Here is a 21,113-nt window from a genome sequence, read left to right on the forward strand (position 1 = left end):
CCATCTACCCACCCAACCATCCATCTACCTATCCATCCATCCACCCATCCTTCTACCCATCTGTCCATCTACCCACCCATCCCCCCACCCGTCCATGTACCCATTCATCCATCCACCCACCCATCCAGTCATTGACCCATCTATCCATCCACTCATCCATTTATCTACTCATCTGTCCACCAACCCTTTCACCTATCATTCACCCACTCACCCACCCATCTGTCCATGCACCCATTCAATGAATACTTACTGAGTCCAGGGTTAGAGATGTGGAGATATATTAGCCTGTACCAAGGAATCTTGATAAGGAGGGAAGCAGTTACAATGTTAATTGTATTGGATGTAAGGATGATAAATTTTATGAATAAGAAGGTTGTGAGAGTCAGAGAAGCCCATACTCTGCCACTTCTCACCTGTAGGACTTGGTCGAGTCAGTTCCTTCCCTGGGCCTCAGTTTCCTCATCTCTCCAATGGGGATAGTGGTAGTTCCCCTCTCACTAGGTTGAAGTGAGGACTCACTGTGCTGATGCGTGTGAGGTGCCTGGTCCTCACTCTTTTTTTTGCCACATTAGTTCCTCACAGGCAGGGGCATGTGGGGGTGAGATCACTGTGGAGAAGCACTGGCTGCCTGTTGCTGGTCCAGGGGAGCTGAGAGTTTGGGAATTCGAATGATCCGTCATCAAGCAGGTTGTGAGCACTGTGGTCCCAGAGATGCTCTGAATCAGACTTCAACTTGATCAGTCTTTTTTATTTCTCTCCTGCCTCTGGTCTGTAAAATACATTTTTAGGGAGAGAGAGGGAAGTTTCCCCTTTTGCTGGACGAACCCCAAGCCTCACCTCACAAGCAGAGAATCTAAAGCCCATAGCAGGACAGCAGAACCTGCTGGGGTCACGTTTAAAGTTCAGATCCAGATTTTGGTTCATCTATTAATACTTGCTTCAATATCCTTGGAAGCTTTGGAATTGTGTCTTCCCAGTGAATGGGGGGAAAATGCCTTCCCTCTTGAGCAGCAGCCCAGCTACCTGAACAGAGGGACCCTGGATTCTGGACAGGAATGGTGGCAGTGTGTTCCAAGAGGTTTCCCAAGCGCTATTGGAATAAATGCTAACATTTGTCCTGGGCCAGGCCTTTCGCTGCCTTTCCTGTTAGGCTTGTTGATGGGAAATGAGCCTTTGGAGATGAGAATGGGGGAGGGGGTGTATTGCCAGAGCTGTGAGTTTCTCAGTTCTGAGCCTGAATATGAAGCAAGGTTTGAGATTTGTACTTATCCAGGCTTTCTCTCTCTTAAAATTTTATTCTTTTTACCATTGCTGAAATGGGACACAAATTATTATTAAAAAAAAGAAACAAAACCAACAACCCTGTTTTTTATAATGGCACAGGTTTATGTTTAGTTAGAAAAACAGCCTTTGAAAATGCAATTTCCCCTGCTCCATGATAGTACCAGGGGAAGGAAAAAAGTGGAGAAATCTGAACAATCCCCCAATGTCCCGAACTTGAAAAAAATCAGAGTGTACTTTCAGAACCTCTGTCTGTCTGTTTGTCTCTCTCACCTCCACCGTTAATCAGGAATCCAAGCCTTGTGCTTTAGAAACTCTCAAGCATTAAGCTGAACAAATGCTGGATGGTTATGCGGCGGTATCATCAGGCTGCCCAGTTTTCTCTGAACAAAGGGGCAGCAGTGTTTTCTCTCTGCACCATCAGCTCCAAGTGTCAATCAGAAAACTGGCCTGAGGCATGATTTGGGATTCCATGAAGTTTGTGTGCATAACTAAGTCCAAGTGAATATTTTCAGGGAAATGAAGTAAGGATAGTGGGGACTCTTGGGGCAGGTATGGGAGGTCAGGGAGGCATACTGTTGGCACTGCCTCTGCCATGCCCTCCCTGCAACCTTGGGGAAACCACTCACCGTGACCTTGGATAGTCTGCTCACTCACTGTGACCTTGGAGAGGTCGCCCACTGAAACACTGAGGTGTTCACGTTTCCCCCCTGAGCCCCGGCACCTCATTTTCCTGTCTGAGAAATGGAATAGTTACAGTAATTCTGTTTCTAATAAGTTTACCCTGTGGAAATATGTCAATCCAGGCATATGTACAAGGAGTTTTTAAAAATTGCATTTTTTTTGTAATTGCAAAAAATAGGAAACAATTTTAGAGTCCATGAAGAGGAGAATGGTTGAATACATCACAGTACATTCCTACAGTGGAATGCCAGGAAATGTTAAAGATGGCCAGGGATAATTCTTACAAATGTAATATTAAATAAAAGAAGCCAGACACAAATGAGGTCCAAATCATGAAAGCCCCAGCCATGCTAATGTGATGATATTTGGAGGTGGGACCTTGAGGAGGTGATTAGTATTCAGTGAGGTCATGAGGCTAGAGCTCCTGATGGGGTTAGTGTCCTGGCAAGACGAGACCAGAGAGCTTGCGCTCTCTCTCTACCATGTGAATATCTCTCTACCATGTGAATATACAGCAGAAAAGGTGGCCATCTGCATGTCATGGAAAGAGTCCTCACCAAAGCCCAGCATGCTGGCACCTGCATCTTAGACTCCCAGGCTCCGGAAATGTGGGAGATAGATTTCTCTTGTGTGAGCCTCCAGGCTAGTTTTACGGCAGCCTGAGATGACTAATGTACATCCCTGTTGTATGAATTCAAGTGCATGAAGTTCAGTAACAGGCACATTGAGCTTTGGTGTTACAAGTCAGGGGAGTGGTTACCCAAAAGAGGCACGAGAGGGCTTTGGGATCTGGTCCTGTTCTATCCTTCATCTGACTGGTCGTCACATGGGTGCCTTTACTTTGTGAAAATTCACTGAGCCTTGTGTTTTAAATTTGTACATTATTATGGTGCGTGTTATATTTAAATGAAATTCACATAAAGAAAAAAACCCCCACCCAATTAAAAATGATTATCAGTAAGAGCAAAAGGCTCATGAACAGTATTTCAGTCATTTCTCTGTTACTGGTATTGAGCCCCGTGTCTGGACTGAACCAGGGGTGTGGGAGGGTCAGGGGAAAGTGAGAGGGGTGCAGCTAGAAAAGCTTTGGGGAGTTAGATTGAAAACTTAGACTCTGTTCCATGGCGACAGGAAGCCACAGAAGATTTGAACTAAGAAGCTTGTGAAGTGTGGCAGAAAGGAGCTTTCAGTCCTTCCCCGTTTTCCCCTTTCTTCCGTCTTGCCTTCCGGGAAGAGGGACTCTGATCAGTATGAGTAAAGGCAGAGCCTTGGTAAACCTTACGAGCAGGAGGTTTCGTTGTGCGGCGCGGCCGCTGTTAGTGACACAAAGGTTTGCTGGCCCTGTGGTTGTTTTATTTGGAGGAATCCAGGGTCTTGTGGCTGTTTTGTTTGGAGAAGTCTAGAGCCAGTGAAGCCCTTTACATTCCGGATCCACAAGGTCGCCGAGCCCTTCCCAGAGCACCTGAGACCGTGGGGTGTCAGGGAGGCAGCGGTGCAGAGGCCGGGGATCCGGGAGAAGAGTCCAAGGTGGGTGGGGTGGGTGACTCAACTGGAGAAGGGAAGAGTATTTTGCAGCTTCGTCTGGGACCTGAGCTACTCGGGGTCGTCTTCTCACGTGCTTTCCCTCTGGGATCTGGTGGTGGTCACCTCAGCCCCGGGGTCATCGAGGAGCATGTGTGTGGTGTAGACCCATGGCCTCTGGCTGGTACTGCAGAGCAGGTAAGAGGGGCCCGGGTCCCAGGATGGAGGCGTAGTGGGGGCCGGGATGAGGAAGGTGTCCAGAGATGGGGGGAGGAGAGATGGGTAGTGGGTGTCGGGGGCGAAGAGAGGCGAAGTTGAGGATAACTAGAGGTTTCCAGTTTGTGTGGCTGGGGGGTGAGTGTGGGGATGGTGAAGCTGTTGGGCCAGAAGAAGCTGAGGAGGGAAGGGCTGGCCTGGGGAGGAAGGTGATTAGATTGGGGTTGTGGCCACAAGTCCGTCCTTGCTCAGGGTGGTGTCTCCAGCTGACATAAGATGGGAAGCCCAATATGGAGGGGGACGAGAAATCATCTCTGCCACTTTTGGCCTTGAGGGAGGCACCTTGGTGTGTCTGCTCTTACTTATGGCTCTGGCGCCTGTAGAGGTCTCTGCCAGGGTCAGAGCTTATCGCTAGTGATGAGTGAAAAGTACCCAATTCCTGTGTCCCACTCTGCTCCCAACTCCCCTAATTCCTGCACCCCACCCTGCTGGCAGCTCCCTGCATGGCCCAAAGAAGCCACTTCATGTCTGGGGACCTCAGGGCAAAATGTGAGGGCCTATCTGTCATGGAAGATCCTGGGTGCCGGCTTGCTTCTTCCTGCCACATGACCCTGGGCAAGACCCTTCCCTTACCGTGGCCTCAGTTTCCCCACGTGTGTGGTGGGGAGGTAGGACCAGAGGATTTCTGAGATGCCAGCAGGTGTTCACCCCCAGCAATGATGACCCCTCCCAGCTGCACCCCTCCACAGGGGCTGTGGAAGGAGGGACAGGTCGGACCCCGGAGCCTTGACGATGGAAGCCCCCTCTGTGGTCACAGGGGCTAGGGCAGGGCTGTCCCTCGGCCTCACAGAGCAAATTGAATTTGTGTTTGAAAATGTAAGTGATCGAATAGAATTTAAAAATTCCAAATTGGTTGTGGAGACAAATGAATGGCATAGGAGGAAGGGAAGAGGAAGGGAGGAAGTTGCTGGTGGCAGCAGCCTTAAGCTTTAGGAGACTAGCCTCTAGGACTTCTGCTGGGAACGGATGGCTCCGTCCTCCTTGCGTCCCAGGAGCTGAGGAGGAAAACCTCCCCCAGGTCTTCACCCAGAGGGGCTGGCAGCCAGGCCACAGAAACTGGGTCTAGCTGCCAGGATGTGAAGCACCCAGGCAGCATATCTGCTTGGACCTACCAAAGAGCCCCAGGAGAAATGTGCCTGCAGCCATGGGCTGGATCTTGAGCTGTCACCCGTCTGTGTTAGGACGCTGTGGGGACAGGGCTTTCCGTATTCCCAGCTGCTGGGGAAGCATCCTTAGCTGAGCCATTGCCCCTGAGGGTCACAGTGAATTTCCTCCTTCTGTCCTTGTAACAAGACATTCTGAGACTGGGTTCCTGTTCTTCAAAGCGTGCAAATCTACAAACTGGTACTTAAAAAATTACTAGTAGTCTCATCTCTTTCTTTTCTTTCTTTTTCTCTTTTCTTTTCTTTCTTTTGTTCCATAGATGAAAAAATCTATGAATAATCTGAATTCAGATTATTCAGAATTCTCATCTGAATAATCTCAGAAGTCTAGAACAATGGGATGATGAAATCATGGCATGATAATGTTGAGTGTGCATTCATTCATTCATCACATATTTATGGAGCATCTGCTACTTGCCAGGCCCTGTTCAGGGTGCTCAGCATGCAGCAAGGAACAAAACAGACAAAAATATGTCCTCAGGAGTTTTATATCCCGATTATAGGGTGGTGAGATATTAAATAAAACAGTAAGATAGTTTAAGTGTTGGGTTGTAGTAAGTGCTGTGAAGAAAGACAAGAGCAGGAAGTAGGACTGTGTAGCTGGAGAGCTGGTGGAGTTGTTGTGGGGGTGTCCAGTTTTAGGTGGTGGGGTCAGGGATGGCCTCATTGGGAAGGTGACATTTGAGCAAAGGCCTAAAAGAGGTGAGGTAATGAGTTGTGGGGTCTGGAATTCCAGGCAGAGGGCACAGCCACAGAAAAGGTCCTGAGGTAGGAGTATGCTTGGTGTGGCTTTGGTGTAATGGGGGTACTGGAATAGGGGATAGCGGGCACCAGGGCAGGAGGATAGGAGGAGTGTGGGGTGCTCCTCACAGGCTGTGGCAGGGGCTTGACTTTCGGGACCTGTGAGATGGCAGCCGGGGGTTGTTGAACAGAGGAGGGCCGCTGTGGGACGTGCATTTATAGAAGGATCAGTCTGAGGGTTCTGTGGAACACAGGCTCTTGGGGAGTGAGGGGAGCAGCAGGAAGACCAGGGAGACACTCCTGTGATGACCCAGGGGGAAGAGGGTGGGGGCTCAGACACAGTGGGAGCAAGGAGTCAGACTGTGACGTGACCCAGACAGTGGATGTGATGTGCTGACCTGCATGCGCATATGGGGAGAAGAGGGGAGTCGGAGGTCAGGGGCACAGAAGTCAAGGGGTCAGTTTGAGAGTCTGTTACAGCCGAGTGAAGATCTGGAGAGGGGCCTGGAGCTCAGAGGAAGGGAGCACATTTGGAAATGGTTAGTGGTCAGGGAGCAGTGTGGAGTCACCCGGGAGTGAGCACGGGTGGACACAAGGAGAGTCCAGGCCTCTAGATTTAGAGTCGAGGGTGAGGAGGCCCCATCCCCACCTCGGTGCCCCCAGGAAGTGAGAGTGAGGAGAGGTGTGCGGCCTGCCATCTTCAGGGACCGCAGGGGCTGGGGCCCCCGATGGGCTGGACATAATGTGGAGCCAGTGTTGGGCCGACTTCCCGGGAGGAAGCCTGAAGAGGAATCTACAGGCAGGAGGGCAGTGGGGTGGGGGGTGTCTCGGGACCCCGTCCTGTGAGGGAGCAGAGGTGCAGGCCCACAGGGAGGGAACTTGAGCTGTGGGGCAGTCACAGCAGAGGCCTCGGTGGATTCTGTGGGGACCAGGTTCAGGCAAGGAGACCTTGTATGGGCCGGTGCCTGGTCGTGGGCCCCTCTGGAGGGTGAGGCATGCCTTGGGGCCGGGCAGCTCCCTTCTGCCCAGGGCCTTTCCATAAGGGACCCCCTCTGGACTGCTCCCAGACCAGGGAGTTAGTCCTGACGGAGCTGAGGGTGCAGCCCAGGGTCTGCCTGCTGAAGCCCCCGACTGGGGGATGTGGCCAGGCCCTTGTAAGACAGTGGCAGGCCAGGGTCTGTTACAGGAATTGGTGAGTTTGGGGTTCCCTGGAGAGTCAGGACTGAGGGAACCCAGCTGCTGTTATGTGACCGGTTTCCAGGTTAAGTTTTCCATTGTGTTCCATAGTTTTTGCAGCTGAATTTTGTAAAGTGAGATAGCCTGGTTCTAAAGACCTAAAGGAGGGGCCTCACTGAAGTCAAGGGGACAGCAAGTGATGGGGAGCGGAGACCCTGAGGAGATTAAAGGGAGGAGCCAAGGACATCTGGCCAGAGTGTCAAGTGGCTGCACACCCTGCATGGACTAGTGCAATGGGAGTGATCCTTGGGAACTTCCAGGAAGGCCTGGGAAGGACATCTGTTGAAGTGTGGCTTCTGTATTGTCAAGGAGACAGAGGTTCAGATTATCATCACTCTGGGAGAATAGGGAAGGTTGAAGAGTGACCTTCTGAAGGCCAGGGAATTGCCAGCATTAGAGTTTCACACCTTTCTTCATGATTTTCCTGTTTGGTTGATTGGGTAGCCAGGTTTATGAGGATGGAGCCATTTTGTAGCCAGTTCAGAAAATCACATCACTCTCTCTTCCCCCAGATTCTTACAACAACACATAGAAATGCATAGGATTGTTGGCCTACATTAGGACTTTGGTGCCAACAGATTCTGCCTCTGCTGTACTTGAGCTTGTGTGACTTTGGGTAAGTCACTCACCCTCTCTGAGCCCCTGCTTCTTCATCTGTAAAGACAGCAATATCTACCTTATGGGGTTGCTATAAGGATTTAGGTGGGAAAGCACCTGTGAAAGCATCTCTCTTCATCCTTGGCATTTAGGAGGCTTTGAAAGACCTCAGTCCCCTTTCTGTCACTGCAGTTAGGAGCCCCTGATTTGGGGCTGAAGAGATGTGCCGGTTTCCCTGGCTCCCAGGGAGAGGAAGGTGCTTGGGTGCAGTGTTCCAGGAACCTCCCACTTGGGCCAGTTTCTTATTTGTGTCAAGACCATTCTCTTCCACTCCATCCTCAATTCCTGTCATGGGCACCACTGATCTCCATCTATCAGCCTGCTGATAAGCCAGGAACAATGTTATCGCAGCTGCCAGGCCCTGTGGGGTAGAATTCCTTTGTTGGGCAGTCCTGGCTCCTGAGGGGGTTTTGTGGGTGGATCCAGGTTTATTTATATGGGCTGTTGAGGGAGCCTGGGGTAGGGCCTGGCTCCTAGTAGATGCTCAGTGAATGTTCACTGAATGGACAAATGAGTTGAGTGCTGAGAACTCTGTAGATGGGGGGGTGGGGGTGGGCAGAACCCCCATCTGGAAAGAGTAAGGTTGAGTTTGGAACCAGTGCTTAGGTGTTGCCATGTGGCAAGGGGACAGTATGGCACCAGGAATTAGGAGGCTCCGGCCTGGCTTCTTACTGTGTGATCCTGGGCAAGTTATTTCACCTCTCTGAGCCTTTAGAAAACATCCGTCAGGCGGAGCTAGTAACAATTTGTAAGCTGTAAAGTACTGCGTAAACAGAGAACAAATGCTGGCAAGAATGTGGAGAAGTTGGAACCCTGTGGTGGGAATGTACAGTTGCTGTGGAAAATCATATGGCAGTTCCTTAAAGCATCAAGCATAGAATTACTGTATGATCCAGCAAGTCCACTGCTGGGTATATACCCCAAAGAATTGAAAGTGGGATCTTGAAGAGATATTTGTCCACCCATTTTCACAAGAGCATGACTCACTATAGCCAAAGGGTGGAAGCAGCTTGAGTGTCCATGATGTAAATATACAAAGGAATACTGTTCAGCCTTAAAAAGGAAGGTAATTCTAACAGATGCTATAATACAGGTGAACCGTGAAAACCCTGCAATATAAGTGAAATAAGCCAGTCACAAAATGACAGATACTGTACGATTCTACTTACATGAGATCTCTAGAGTAGTCAAAATCATAGAGACCAAAAGCTGAATGGTGCTTGCCAGGTACAGTGGGGAACAGGGATTGGGAAGTTATTGCTTAACAGGTACAAAATTTCTGCTGAGGATGAAGAAAAAATCCACCATCATCTGTGGATGACAGTCATGGTTATGCAGTGTGAATGTATGGTTAAGATGGTCAATTTTATGTGCACAATTAAACTTTTTTAGGTGCTCTATGACCACCACCACTTTCATGAAAACAGTTCGCTTTGACCAGAATTGAGACTTTCTACTTGGCTTTGTGTAGCAATGGCTGAATCCTGAATCATAAAAATTCTGGGTGAATTCTTTATTTTTTATTAAACAAAATTTAAAAAAGATTTTTAAATTTATTTGTATATTTTTGGTTGTGCTGGGTCTCCGTTGCTGCACGTGGACTTTCTGTAGCTGTGGTAAGCAGGCTGACTCTTCGTTGCGGTGTGCGGGCTTCTCATTGCACTGGCTTCTCTTGTGAAACACAGGCTCTAGGCATGTGGGCTTCAGTAGCTGTGGCACCTGAGCTAAGTTACTCTGCACCGTGTGGAGCCTTCCCAGAGCAGGGACTGAACCTGGGTCCCCTGCATTGGCAGGCGGATTCTTATCAACTGTGCCACCAGCGAAGTCCTCTAGGTGAATTCTTGATGCCATCTGCTTATCAGCTGGTTTTAGTGGCTCTTTGGGATCCAAAGGGGAGAGAAGACATGAAAGAGATGACTTCTGTATTTGAATGTCCTAGGATGGCTCAAGTTGGAGCTGCCACCAAATGAGATGACATCTTAGAAAATGCTCTATGAATCTAAAAAGTTTCCTCAGTTCTTATTTTGGTGATTGCTGTTACCCCTATAAGATCTGTGCCCTTGAGAGAGGAAAATGAAAATCTGTGGGTCGATAGAATGATCTTACTAAAGAACTTAATCCAGTATTAATCTTCATCTTGACCCCACAAAAATCCTCTCCATAAAAAGGAAAAAAAAAAAAACCGCCTCAAGTAGGTTTCACCTCATTTTCTGCTGTGGTTTGTACCCTGAAATGACTCTTAAAAGAAAGAAGTTAGAATGCTGAATTGGGCTGATCCCTAAGTCAGTGTTCTGTTTTGAAGTGTAGAACACCTGAATTGGAATCTCCCAGTTGTTTTGTAAAAAGAGACACAACCCATGATTCCACCACAGACATAATTAATCAGGATTTTGGGAGGTGGAAACTGAGAATTTGTAATATTGGTAAGCCCCTTGGTAAGTTGGTTGAGAAACAAGAGCCTGAAACCAGACACACTGGCCTTGTTGAGTGGCCACCACTTTGATGGGAGAAAAACCAGCCACAGCTTCCAGGGGTCTGAGGTGTGGTCACAGGGAGGACACAAGTGGGGGCTGACGCTTGTCCAGAGCTGCCTTATAAGAACCAAGTATAAGCTGCCTCCTCTAATACAAAGAGGTCATCAGCCTGGACTGGCTGAGAGGTCTCCCACAAGGAAGTCTGATGTCTAAGTAACCAGGGAGATCCCCCAGTACTCATTCAACAGTTCCAGTGTCACCAGCCAAGTGAGTGGTGCATTTTCTGCCACGACCACACCAATGTGTGTATCCCCCGTAGTGCCTGATCCCTGACATTCCAGAACATCTTGTCTGCTCCTCTGCTGCAGCCTCTGGGCCTCTGATTTTTAAGTACTAGGTTATGAACTTGTCTCCTCCAGTGAAGGAATTACCTGTTTGTTTTTTTTTTTTTTCAGGGCTGGGCACATGGTGGGTACTTCCTGAACCGTTGAAGGTGCATCTGGTGAACATTGTGGTGGCTTAAACATGAGACCTACTTGCCAGAAGTCTCTGTCTCTCGTCCAGCCTGATCTGATGATTTCTTCCATCTTGGAGGATGCAGCCTTTGTCCCTTCTTTGCTAGAGCCCAGGAAAGGTGGAAGTATTGTGAGTAACCAGTGTTTCAGAAGCACAGAATACTGCCTCTTCCATGATGGAAGCTGTTCAGGGTACTCATCCTGCCACCAGGGGGCTTCTTGGTCACCACACTGGGACTCCTTGTTGGCCTCTGCTCCTGGCAGACTGGGCTCTCGGCAGTAGCCAGACCAGCCACAGTGAGCCATTTTCCTGAGCCCATGCACACCCTCTGTCCCTACCACTATGACCCACCAGGTAGTGGCAGAGTAACTGCAGGAAGGGCCTGAACCCCAGGATGGGTCACACCTCAGCTTTACAGGATGCTTGAAATCTGCTGAAGTCACTCTTTGATGAACAGTAACATGAGATGCAAAGGTCTTCGTGTTCTTTGCCCATTCAGAGAAATCTATCAATATTCCTCATTTCCAGACCTCCTTGTCACCAGTATTCCAGAACTTCCTTCTAAAGTTCCGACCGTCTAGCAGAAGCATTTTGCCCATGAATTGGTAGACTCTTGTTAGTCGTTGGGTTGTGTCCAACTCTTTGCGACCCCATGGACTATAGCCTGCCAGGATTCTCTGTCCAAGGAATTCTCCAGGCAAGAATACTGGAGAGTGTAACCAGTTCCTTCTCCAGGGGATCTTCCTGACCAGGGACTGAACTCGGGTCTCCTGCACTGCAGGCAGATTCTTTACCATCTGAGCCACCAGGGAAGCCTGGTAGAGACTCTTACTGGTGGCCGTTTCTTCTTTCAGGCTCACTGCTCAGGATTCTTCCACGAGGAGGATTTCCTTTCACTGTCTTCCAGGTATGCACTCAAAGGGGGCCATAGTGCTGCAGCATCCACTTTTGAATTTTGAACCCAGTTTACACTGCCTCTGAAGCCATAAACTGTTAGTTTCTACTACTGTCCACTTTGTCTAGTCATCAAGCTTCTGCTTTAATATTCTTTGGAGAGGCCCAACTCAGTGGAAAGATATGTCACTAGACAGATCTTCTCTCTGATATGTTGAAATGGTCCCCCCGTTCTGGATTGGCTCTCAGTGAGTCTGCTTGTAGCATGAGTGTCCTGAGACTCAGTTCCTCATGACAGCCTTTTAAATACCCGCGGTTATTGGCTGAGCCCTCCCTTTAGGCATTTCGCTCAGCATCGTGTTCAGCTGGTGCCAAACACCATGACTTCTGGATTCTCTTCTAAAGCCCTGTACTGCCCAACACAATTCCCACAGCCACGACTACTTTGAGTAGTCCCATAGCCACAGTACTCTCACGACTCAGAGAGCAAACTATGAGATCATGCAGACTTTATTTCCAAGAACAAACAAGATTCTCAGCAGTAAACAGATAGAGTTAACTCTTAAATACTTACGGTCATTCAACAAATGTTTCATGAGTACTTACCATGTGCAAGATGTGAAGAGTGTGATAATGGATCACATCCATGGACCACTGGGGACAGGTTCAGGAAGAAGAGCTACAAGCAACCCTTTCCTTGATATCAGCAGCAGTGATACAGGATAAATGTAAAATGTTGGGAACATAGTTGATGCCTCTCTTCACCCACCTGAAGCCCCCCTCTGATACCAGTAAGAGGTGGGAACCAGTATTAACTTCATACTGGCCTGGATCCTAGAATTAACAATGCTTGTTTCTCCTGACACCTGAATACTACGTGGTGATGGATACTGTTTGCCCGTAGTCACTCGAGCATGCCACTGTACTTGCAGACAGCATTCCTGTCTTGATGCCTAAGCAAGATTAGAAAGGCCTGTCAGTTGATTTGTTCATTCTCCATGTATTTCAAGAGAGATTTATTAACCTGCTACTGTGTGATCTAACCTAGTGTTCCGCAAGGGACTTTTGCTGCTTTTGATCACCGCTCCCTGGTTCCTAAGGTACAGGTAATGGTTTGCATTTTTGCAGCCTCGAGATTTCTGGACCCCTTAGTACTCAGCTGTATTTAAAATTCTGTTCTTCTGTTTGCCATTTAATAATTTCCTATGATTGTTTCAAATGCTGAGAAGGGTATTTGGCAAGCATACATTGTTGCCTGAAAAGTACTGAACAACAACAAAATACTCAACATTTGACAGTGGTGTATGGTTTTAGTTAAGCCACAAATTGCCTCTCTCTGTCTATCATCTGTCGTGTTTAGGTTCAAATACACACACACACATACAGACAAAGATGTAGACACACATGCATATTATATTTAGAGTAAGATACACACACCAGGCGTATACATCTATGGTAATCCTATTACCATGGGGACAGTTCTCCAAGGGCTTAAAATCATTGTTCAATGTACAGAGCTATCAAAAAGCTAAATAAGTTCTTGAGGGTCTTGGTCTTTCTCATGAATAGGCAGTAATGGAATTAACTCTCAGGTTTAAAGAAAGCAGTGCTCCAGTCCACCATAAAAAAACCTATTTGTGAGCCTTGAGTCGTCTGCGCATATTCAAGAAGCGTTTGTCAGATTATTGCTCCTGTGTTCACGACTGCCGCCAGCATTCTGTTGAGGGTGGGCAGTGGATGGTGGGGGTGAATGTGGGAGAGTGAGGCTGAGGGCGCTCTGGAAACATCTCTGTGCCTGCTGTGGCTGTCGAGGCCAGGCCCGTACTCCTCAGTCACAGTGCTTCCCAGGCGAGCACAACAGTCTATTGTGGGCATCGTGACACATCCTATGGGAACTGCTGGGCTGGGCAGGCAGGGCACAGGGAATGTGACTTGCCCTACCAAGCCAGGCTGTCCTGGCTAGAGAACTCCAGGTCCAGATGTGAGGGGTCATTGCCAGGGATCCAGGGCAGGTGGTGCCAGCTCATGAGCTCTCTGCTTCCAGCAGCAGCTGACCAGGTCCAGTCTGAACATTGTTCAGACTCCTCTAGAGGAGAGGGGTATCCTTACAAGGGTTGGGGTTGCAGGCATTTCCAGTCCTGATGCAGAAGGCTTAGGAATAGACCTTTAAAAACCCACAGATGTTTCACAGAGAGCTGGGCCCACGCAGCCTGGGTCAGGAGCTGGCTCTGCCCACAATGTTCCGTGTGGTTTTGGAGCATCACTTCATAACCCCAGCCTCAACAATTCCCCTGAGAGCCCAGGAGGTTGACACTTAAGTCTTGAGAGATCCCATGTGCTTCTCCTCTGCCCCTTGGGGAGGTAACCTCCTCATGGTTATTACAGTTTACATTTTTTGGTGTCTCCTCCTCCCCCATCCTGCCCACACAGCACTCAGGAACCTGTCTCCTTCAGATGAGCCATGTGGCACAGAGGTCAAGAGCTCTGACTTTAAGAGTCTAGACAGATGAAGATTTGAATTCTTGCTCAGAAAAAGGAGCTCCATAGAAGTGCCTGTCTCATAGGACTGTGTGGGGATGCAGGAGATTGGTAGCACAAGCCTGGCAAGTGGAGGGTCTTGTGAGGAGGAGCCTCAAGAGCAGCACTTAGACCCGAGCAGTGCTCTGATGGGCTCACAGCTTCCCCACAGATGTTTCCCTCTGTTGTATTTAAATCGGGCAACAATGGGCCCGCTGTTCTGGGAGGGGCCGAGGGTGGTCCCTCAGATCCCAGCGGCCTGGGCCCACTGGGAGGGCAGACACTTCCTCGACTGGACATCTGGACCATGGACAGGGATCTGAGTGACGATGACAGTGAGTACAGCCGGGCAGGGCAAAGGGCGCCGCTTCCAGGGGCCACTGAGTTGAAATCTCTCTGCTGCCCTCAGCACTGTCTTGGTTCTGCATCTGTGTTGCTACAGCATCCCTTCCTTCTTCCCTCCTTCTTCTTGCCTGAAAAGCCCACTTGCACCCTGCGGGCTGTTCTCCCATTAGGTACCCCTGGGCAGTGGGAAAGGAAGGCAGAAACCAAGGTGAGAACTTTCCTCCCTAATCCTGTAACACTATCTGAATCTTAAGATTCTTTATCCTTCCTTTTTCTGATTGATAGTCGGTCCCCACCCCCGTTCTCCAGAGCCAAATGTGAGCCCGAATATCAGGGTTCCCATTTCACAGTTGCATCAGTTCTTAGATGAAGTTAATTTTAGAGAAATGTCAGTGAAAGGTTTTTATGTGTGATCTCCCTCTAACAAGAAGGTGGCTTGTTCATTGCCACTCATCAAACACAGCCCAGGTAACCCCACCTTGTCCTTAGTCATGGTGTCAGGCACTCAGTCATATCTGACTCTTGGCGACCCCATGGATTATAGCCCTCCAGGCTGCTTGGTCCATGGAGTTCTCCAGGCAGGAACACTGGAGTGGGTAGCCATTCCTTTCTCCAGGGGATCTTCCTGACCCAGGGATCGAACCTGGGTCCTCTGGCATTGCAGGCAGATTCTTTATCATCTAAACCACCAGGGAAGTCCATCTTGTCCTTCCTGGGACAGAAATTCAATGGAATCTGATAACTATTTAAAGAAATAAAAAAGGAAGTGGTATTTTCAGAAGAGATGTGCTATGTTTTAAAACAGAAATGTTTGCTCCTAAATTTGGAACAGGCAGCATAGTAGAGCATCAGACTTAAAATTGGGAGGCTAGGGCTCAAGTTCTAGCCCTGCTGACAGTTGGCTGTGTGATCTTGGGCAAGTCATTTAACCTCTCTGAGCCTCAGCTTCCCAACTGTAAAAGGAGATTGGTCAGAAGTTCTTAACTTGAGAAGCATGAAGTCGAGGGCAAAATATGATGTATATGTGCTCTGTGTGTGTTGGGTTGGGGTAGGGTATCCACAGGTCTCATTTGAATCTCAGAGAGGACTGTGACATTAGTACAGTTTCAGATTTACTGAACTTGGTGACTTGGAAGGTCCTGTGCAAGCCCAACACTTTTTACTGCCTTTAACGTTGGTTTCTCAGAGCTTCAAGCCTCAGAACTTCAGTGGGGTATAAAATGAATGCATGCTAATCTTAGAGAGCTCAGTTTACGTTTTCTTGGAGTCCTTTTTCATATTGAAGTGAGAGAATATACATAGATAATGTAGCATGTATTTGGGGAGGACCTACTCTCACCTCTGATATGTTGGAATTGTGTATCCATAGTATTATTGTGGAGAAGGCAATGGCACCCCACTCCAGTACTCTTGCCTGGAAAATCCCATGGACGGAAGAGCCTGGTAGGCTGCAGTCCATGGAGTTGCTAAGAGTCGGACACGACTGAGCGACTTCACTTTCACTTTTCCCTTTTATGCATTGGAGAAGGAAATGGCAACCCACTCCAGTGTTCTTGCCTGGAGAATCCCAGGGACGGGGGAGCCTGGTGGGCCGCCATCTATGGGGTCGCACAGAGTCGGACACGACTGAAGCGACTTAGCAGCAGTATTATTGTAATAAGTTTCTGCTAATAGTTGATTGCAATCTTTCATCTTTAAAGCACTGCTCATTAGCTTTCCATTTATATTTGGGTTTTGTTGTAGTAGATATGGGCTATGTCAGAGTTGAATTCAAATCCAAGTGCTGCCTAATTGCTGGGTGACTTTACCTAAGTCACTAAACCTCTCTGAGCATTATTTCCCCCTAGAAAAAAATAGACATTGTGTCATCTTGTATAATTTGTAAAAGATTAATTTTAATGTAAAGTGCCCAGTATATCACTTAGCCCAGAGTAGTCATGGAGTAAATGATCAGAAAATGATTGGATTATGTCCCCTGGAACTTTAAACTGCTCTCAATGGAAAATACTATTATCGTGCTCTTTCTCTTTTGGCATCAGCCTTTTTGGTAACCAAGGTAAAGAGAAAGATGAACTCTTTTTAGTTCCTTTAAAATCTAAAACCCCTTATTCTGCTGTAGGGTCACTCTATATGCTGGTTTCCAACGCAGTTGAACCTTAAGCCAGCACTTTGGGTCTACTGCAAGGTGTGAGATGGTTCTGAAATTTTTTAGAAACTAAGTTGATGAAATCTGAACCTAGGTAAAATTTTTTCCTGGTTTCAGAAAGGAAGGCTGCTGTGGGACTTCTATAATTTAAATGTCCCTTCTTAGGTGAAAGATGGTATCCCCTTTAGCCAATTGAGATACCCTTCCTGGTCACTAAGCTTTTTTCTCCTTATTTTTTGTGTCTATAATGTGGAGCAGCTTCAGAGAAAATGCATTCCTCCAGTGATATACTTTGGTACCAAAGGAGGCATGGATAGGGACATTCTGGGATGTGACATCCACATGGAAGTCACTTTTAAAATTTCAGTGCTTTGGCAATGATTAATCAGGAGCAGGAGACGTGGACTCCTTCGATCCTCTGACATCAGAGGAATGACATTTTAAAAACAGAAACTTGAGGGGTTATCCATGAATTGTGCCTGTCTCCATAAGAAAAATTCCTTTCTATACAAAAGAAAAACAGCTGGTGTCTAGTGAATAGAAACACGACCTGGGTAGCCCTTTGTGAAGCTCTCTTGGCAACCACTTGACCTGTGTGCCTGGAGCAGTGGGATGTCCACCTGAGTGGAAAGGCCGTGGGGCTTGGAATCAGGCTCTGAGTTCTAAGTAGTGTTTCTGTCTCTGCTGTGAGCACGTTGTCTCAAACCACATCTCTGAACCCCATCTTGTCCTTCTACAAAATGCGGTCCTTCTACAAAAGTGATTGTCATGAGGTGCAAGAGAGACCATGGAGCATCCCCAAACCAGGCCCAGCATTGTTAGGGGGCAGTGGTCCAGCCAGACGACCGCCTTAGAATGCAGCCCAGTGTCGTGGAAATGGTGACGCGGCTGGTAGCCCCCATGAGAGCTCCCCATACTGGGCGCCACACAATGTCCCGTGACGTCCGCATTCCTGTTGTGCCTGATGCTATCTGCCCAGGAAATGATGTGTCAGACTGTGCTTCAGCCTGGAGGTTTTTATTCTTGTCTTTAACATAATGGGGAGGTTAATTTAGCTCTGACACGTTGCCAGAGGTCAGGGTGACTCCCAGATGATGGATGGAGCTCTGAGTTTCCCACCTCTTATTCTTCCCCTCTTCCTGCCTCTTTGTTTGGTTTCTAGCAGGACAGAGCGGCCAGGTGGCATTTCCTTGTCTCCTTTGTCCAAGAGAGTGTTGATGCCCCATCAGAGTCAAGACTTCCCGGTGGGTGGTGGCCCTCCAAGGGAATGCGGCTGTGATGACCTTGCCTTTCTTTTCATGCTTGACATTTTCACTCTGATCCCCTGGCTTAAAGGAGCACAAAGAATGAAGAAGACCTGCCTTCCTCAGGTCCAAGGCATTGACCAAGCATGTTTTACATGCCAGGCTTGGGGCTGAGAGCTGTATACACATTGTCTCTTTCAGTTCAGTTCAGTCACTCAGTTGTGTCTGACTCTGTGACCCCATGAATCGCAGCCCGCCAGGCCTCCCTGTCCATTGTCAACTCCCGGAGTTTACTCAAACTCATGTCCATCGAGTTGGTGATGCCATCCAGCCATCTCATCCTCTGTCGTCCCCTTCTCCTCCTGCCCCCAATCCCTCCCAGTATCAGGGTCTTTTCCAATGAGTCAACTCTTCGCATGAGGTGGCCAAAGTACTGGAGTTTCAGCTTTAGCATCATTCCTTCCAAAGAACACCCAGGACTGATCTCCTTCAGAGTGGACTGGTTGGATCTCCTTGCAGTCCAAGGGACTCTCAAGAGTCTTCTCCAACACCACAGTTCAAAAGCATCAATTCTTCAGTGCTCAGCTTTCTTCACAGTCCAACTCTCACATCCATACATGATCACTGGAAAAACCATAGCCTTGACTAGACGGATCTTTTTTGGCAAAGTAATGTCTCTGCTTTTGCATATGCTATCTAGGTTGGTCATAACTTTCCTTCCAAGGAGTAAGCGTCTTTTAATTTCATGGCTGCAGTCACCATCTGCAGTGATTTTGGAGCCCCAAAAAATAAAGTCTGACATGTTTCCACCGTTTCCCCATCTATTTGCCATGAAGTGATGGGACCAGATTGTCTCTTTAGATGGGCCCTAATATCACCTGCTCTTTTCCACAGCTGGGGATGTTGAGTGTTGGGAGGATGTATGTCTGACAGTGTCATGTATTACCTGGCTCAGATGGTGGAATATCAGAGCCCAGATTCCTAACCACTGTGCCCAGGGATTCTGAGTCTAATCACCTTGGGCTGCAGTCCAACCCTGCCCCTCATCTTTAATTCTTTTGACTGGATTCATAGATACTGCAATGAATGAGCATGGACCCCAGCCCAGAAAGTTTCAAATTCCAACCTCCACCTTCCTGATCCCCTTCAAACCCAGCCGCACAAGTGTGTGGTAGGTCAGGGAGGGCATAATATGGCTCATGAATCATAGCTCACCCATTGCCAGTTTTGTAAAGTTTATTTGAAACCAAACCACACTTATTCAATTGTCTATTGTCTGCATCTACTTTCAGGGCACAATGATTGAAGCAGACTGTACAGCCCATGGTCTGAAATTACCACCTGGTTATTTGTAGGACACAGCGACAGGTGTTCAAAGCTTTGGGATGATGTTTTGCCAGTAGTCATGTATGGATGTGAGAGTTGGACCATAGAGAAAGCTGAACATCAAAGAATTGATGCTTTTGAACTGAGGTGTTGGAGAAGACTCTTGAGAGTAACTTGGACTGCAAGATCAAACCAGTCAATCCTAAAGGAAATCAGTCCTGAATATTCATTAGAAGGATTGATGCTGAAGTTAAAGCTCCAATACTTTGGCCACCTGATGCGAAGAACTGACTCATTGGAAAAGATCCTGATGCTGGGAAAGATTGAAGGCAGGAGGAGAAAGGGATGACAGAGGATGAGATGGTTGGATGGCATCACTGACTCGATGGACAGGAGTTGGTGACAGACAGGGAAGCCTGGTGTGCTGCAGTCCATGGTGTTACAAAGAATTGGACACGTGTGAGTGGCTGAACTGAACTGAACTGATTGGTAGAAAATGTTTGCTGATCCCTGGGTGCCTGGTGGCTAGAGTCGCTGAGAATGCTAGTAAACTCATTAGAAGCAAAATAATATTGAGAACCAAGGTTCAACAAATAATTCCAGGTGAATTCTCATCCTGGGATTTCAGGACACAGCAACAGGTGTTCAAAGGTTTGGGATGGTGTCACTTTATGTCATACCCACATCTGTCCCAGGGCTTTCCCCAGGGTCTCAGCAGAATCGTTCACTTACAGATATAGTTTTCCAGCTAAGAAAGGTACTCTACATCTACAAATGTCCTTCTATTTCTGCTTCCTTTGAAAGTTCCCACCCAGGAGGCAGAACTTTAAGAGATCCATTAGTATTTCTTACTGTCAGAGGACAAGTACATCCCTAACGGGGGAGGTGGTTGAGCCAGGGTTTTTTATTTGTTTTAATTACATCCCCTCTTTCCCTCACTGTTCTTGACCTGAATTCCAAAATTTCAGGCTTCCTCACTACCTGCCGTCTATCTCTACTTCCAGATAACCTAGGCTGTTCTACTTTTGAACAAGATCTTATTCCTTTTGCCTTTGTTTTTATTAATCTCTAAAGGACAGAACATATTATTTTTATTTTTGTAGTGATAAACAGCAGCAGGCTTTAAAGAACTGCAAAAGAAAAAAGAGAGAAGGATCCAGGAGATGAGGTGGATCCACTGAAAGCTTGAATCAAGTGGGCTTCAGTGACTTAATGCAGATAATCCCTTTCCACTAACTGCTTATCAGCTCACCCTTTAAAGTCAACTTCCTGTGGTCAATTGACCACTAGAAAGACAGAGCTGAGGGATCCTTGTCTCCCAGCATGGGGGCTTTGGGGAACAGGTTTGATGGATGGCCCAGTGGGCTAGAGCTGGAGCAAGGAGCTTCTGTCCTTCTCTAAGTCTAGCAATGTGCATCCTCAGGATACTTGAATAACTTCTCTGAGCCTCACACTGCTCATGTCAAGCGGAGTTAGAAGTCCTGCCTTCTACACCTGCAGGAGGGATGGTGAGGTGAGGCACCATGTGTGGGAGGCTTCACGAGTTGTCCTGAGTTTCCAGTTCACAGACCTGGCGTCTGGCTGGTAGACAGCTGCCTTCTCACTGGTTGCTCACACAGCAACCTTCTTAGGACTTTGATCCCATCACGGAACTCCATCCTTAAGACCTTATGTCAACCTTATCACCTCCAAAAGGTCCCAGCTCTGTTGGGGGTGTGGGTTTCAACATATGAATTTCGGGGGGTTGCAGACATGCAGTCCATTAAAGGTTCAGTGATCTGGCAGGCAGTGATCTGGACTACAGGGCCCAAATGTGCTCATATTCCTGGTGGCTTGGCAGGGTTCTTGGAGAAGGCAGGATACCACTGGGCCCCTGTCCACGTAGTCTGTGGGTATTTCCACTTGGCCTCTCCAGTGGAATGGTCTGATTTCTTACCTGGCAGCTCAGGCCTGAAGAGGGCTGGCTTCAGGAGGCCAGCAGTAGGAGCTGCAGTTCTCTTCTCTGCTCCCTGTGTTCCCTTGGTGAAGCAGTCACAAGCCTGCCCAGGTTAGAGGGGAGCAAACAGAGGCCCGTCTTGTGATGAGCGGAGCG

The 21,113-nt window shown here is 48.0% G+C and overlaps 1 protein-coding gene across 9 annotated transcripts in view; it reads left to right on the forward strand.

The window, feature by feature from the left end:
- The first annotated feature begins 13,945 nt into the window (after positions 1-13,945).
- The window catches only part of SSUH2 (ssu-2 homolog), a 114,569-nt gene continuing 107,401 nt past the window's right edge, over positions 13,946-21,113 (forward strand). For 5 of the 9 annotated variants that reach the window (XR_015151099.1, XR_015151100.1, XR_015151098.1 and 2 more), the window contains exon 1: positions 14,018-14,295. Coding sequence is in view for 2 of the 9 variants with exons in the window: in XM_086366612.1 (XP_086222738.1) it covers positions 14,133-14,295 (163 nt within the window). In the remaining 7 variants the exon portion in view is untranslated. Of the gene's footprint in view, positions 14,296-18,987; positions 19,481-21,113 lie in introns of all 9 variants that reach the window. The other 4 variants (XR_015151101.1, XM_086366613.1, XR_015151103.1 and 1 more) reach the window with 3 other exon arrangements.

The sequence above is a fragment of the Bos grunniens genome, chromosome 22, assembly GCF_055505025.1.
Source record: "Bos grunniens cultivar Pamir isolate PY7600 chromosome 22, Bosgru_T2T1.0, whole genome shotgun sequence".
In the NCBI taxonomy this organism is placed as follows: Eukaryota; Metazoa; Chordata; class Mammalia; order Artiodactyla; family Bovidae; genus Bos; species Bos grunniens.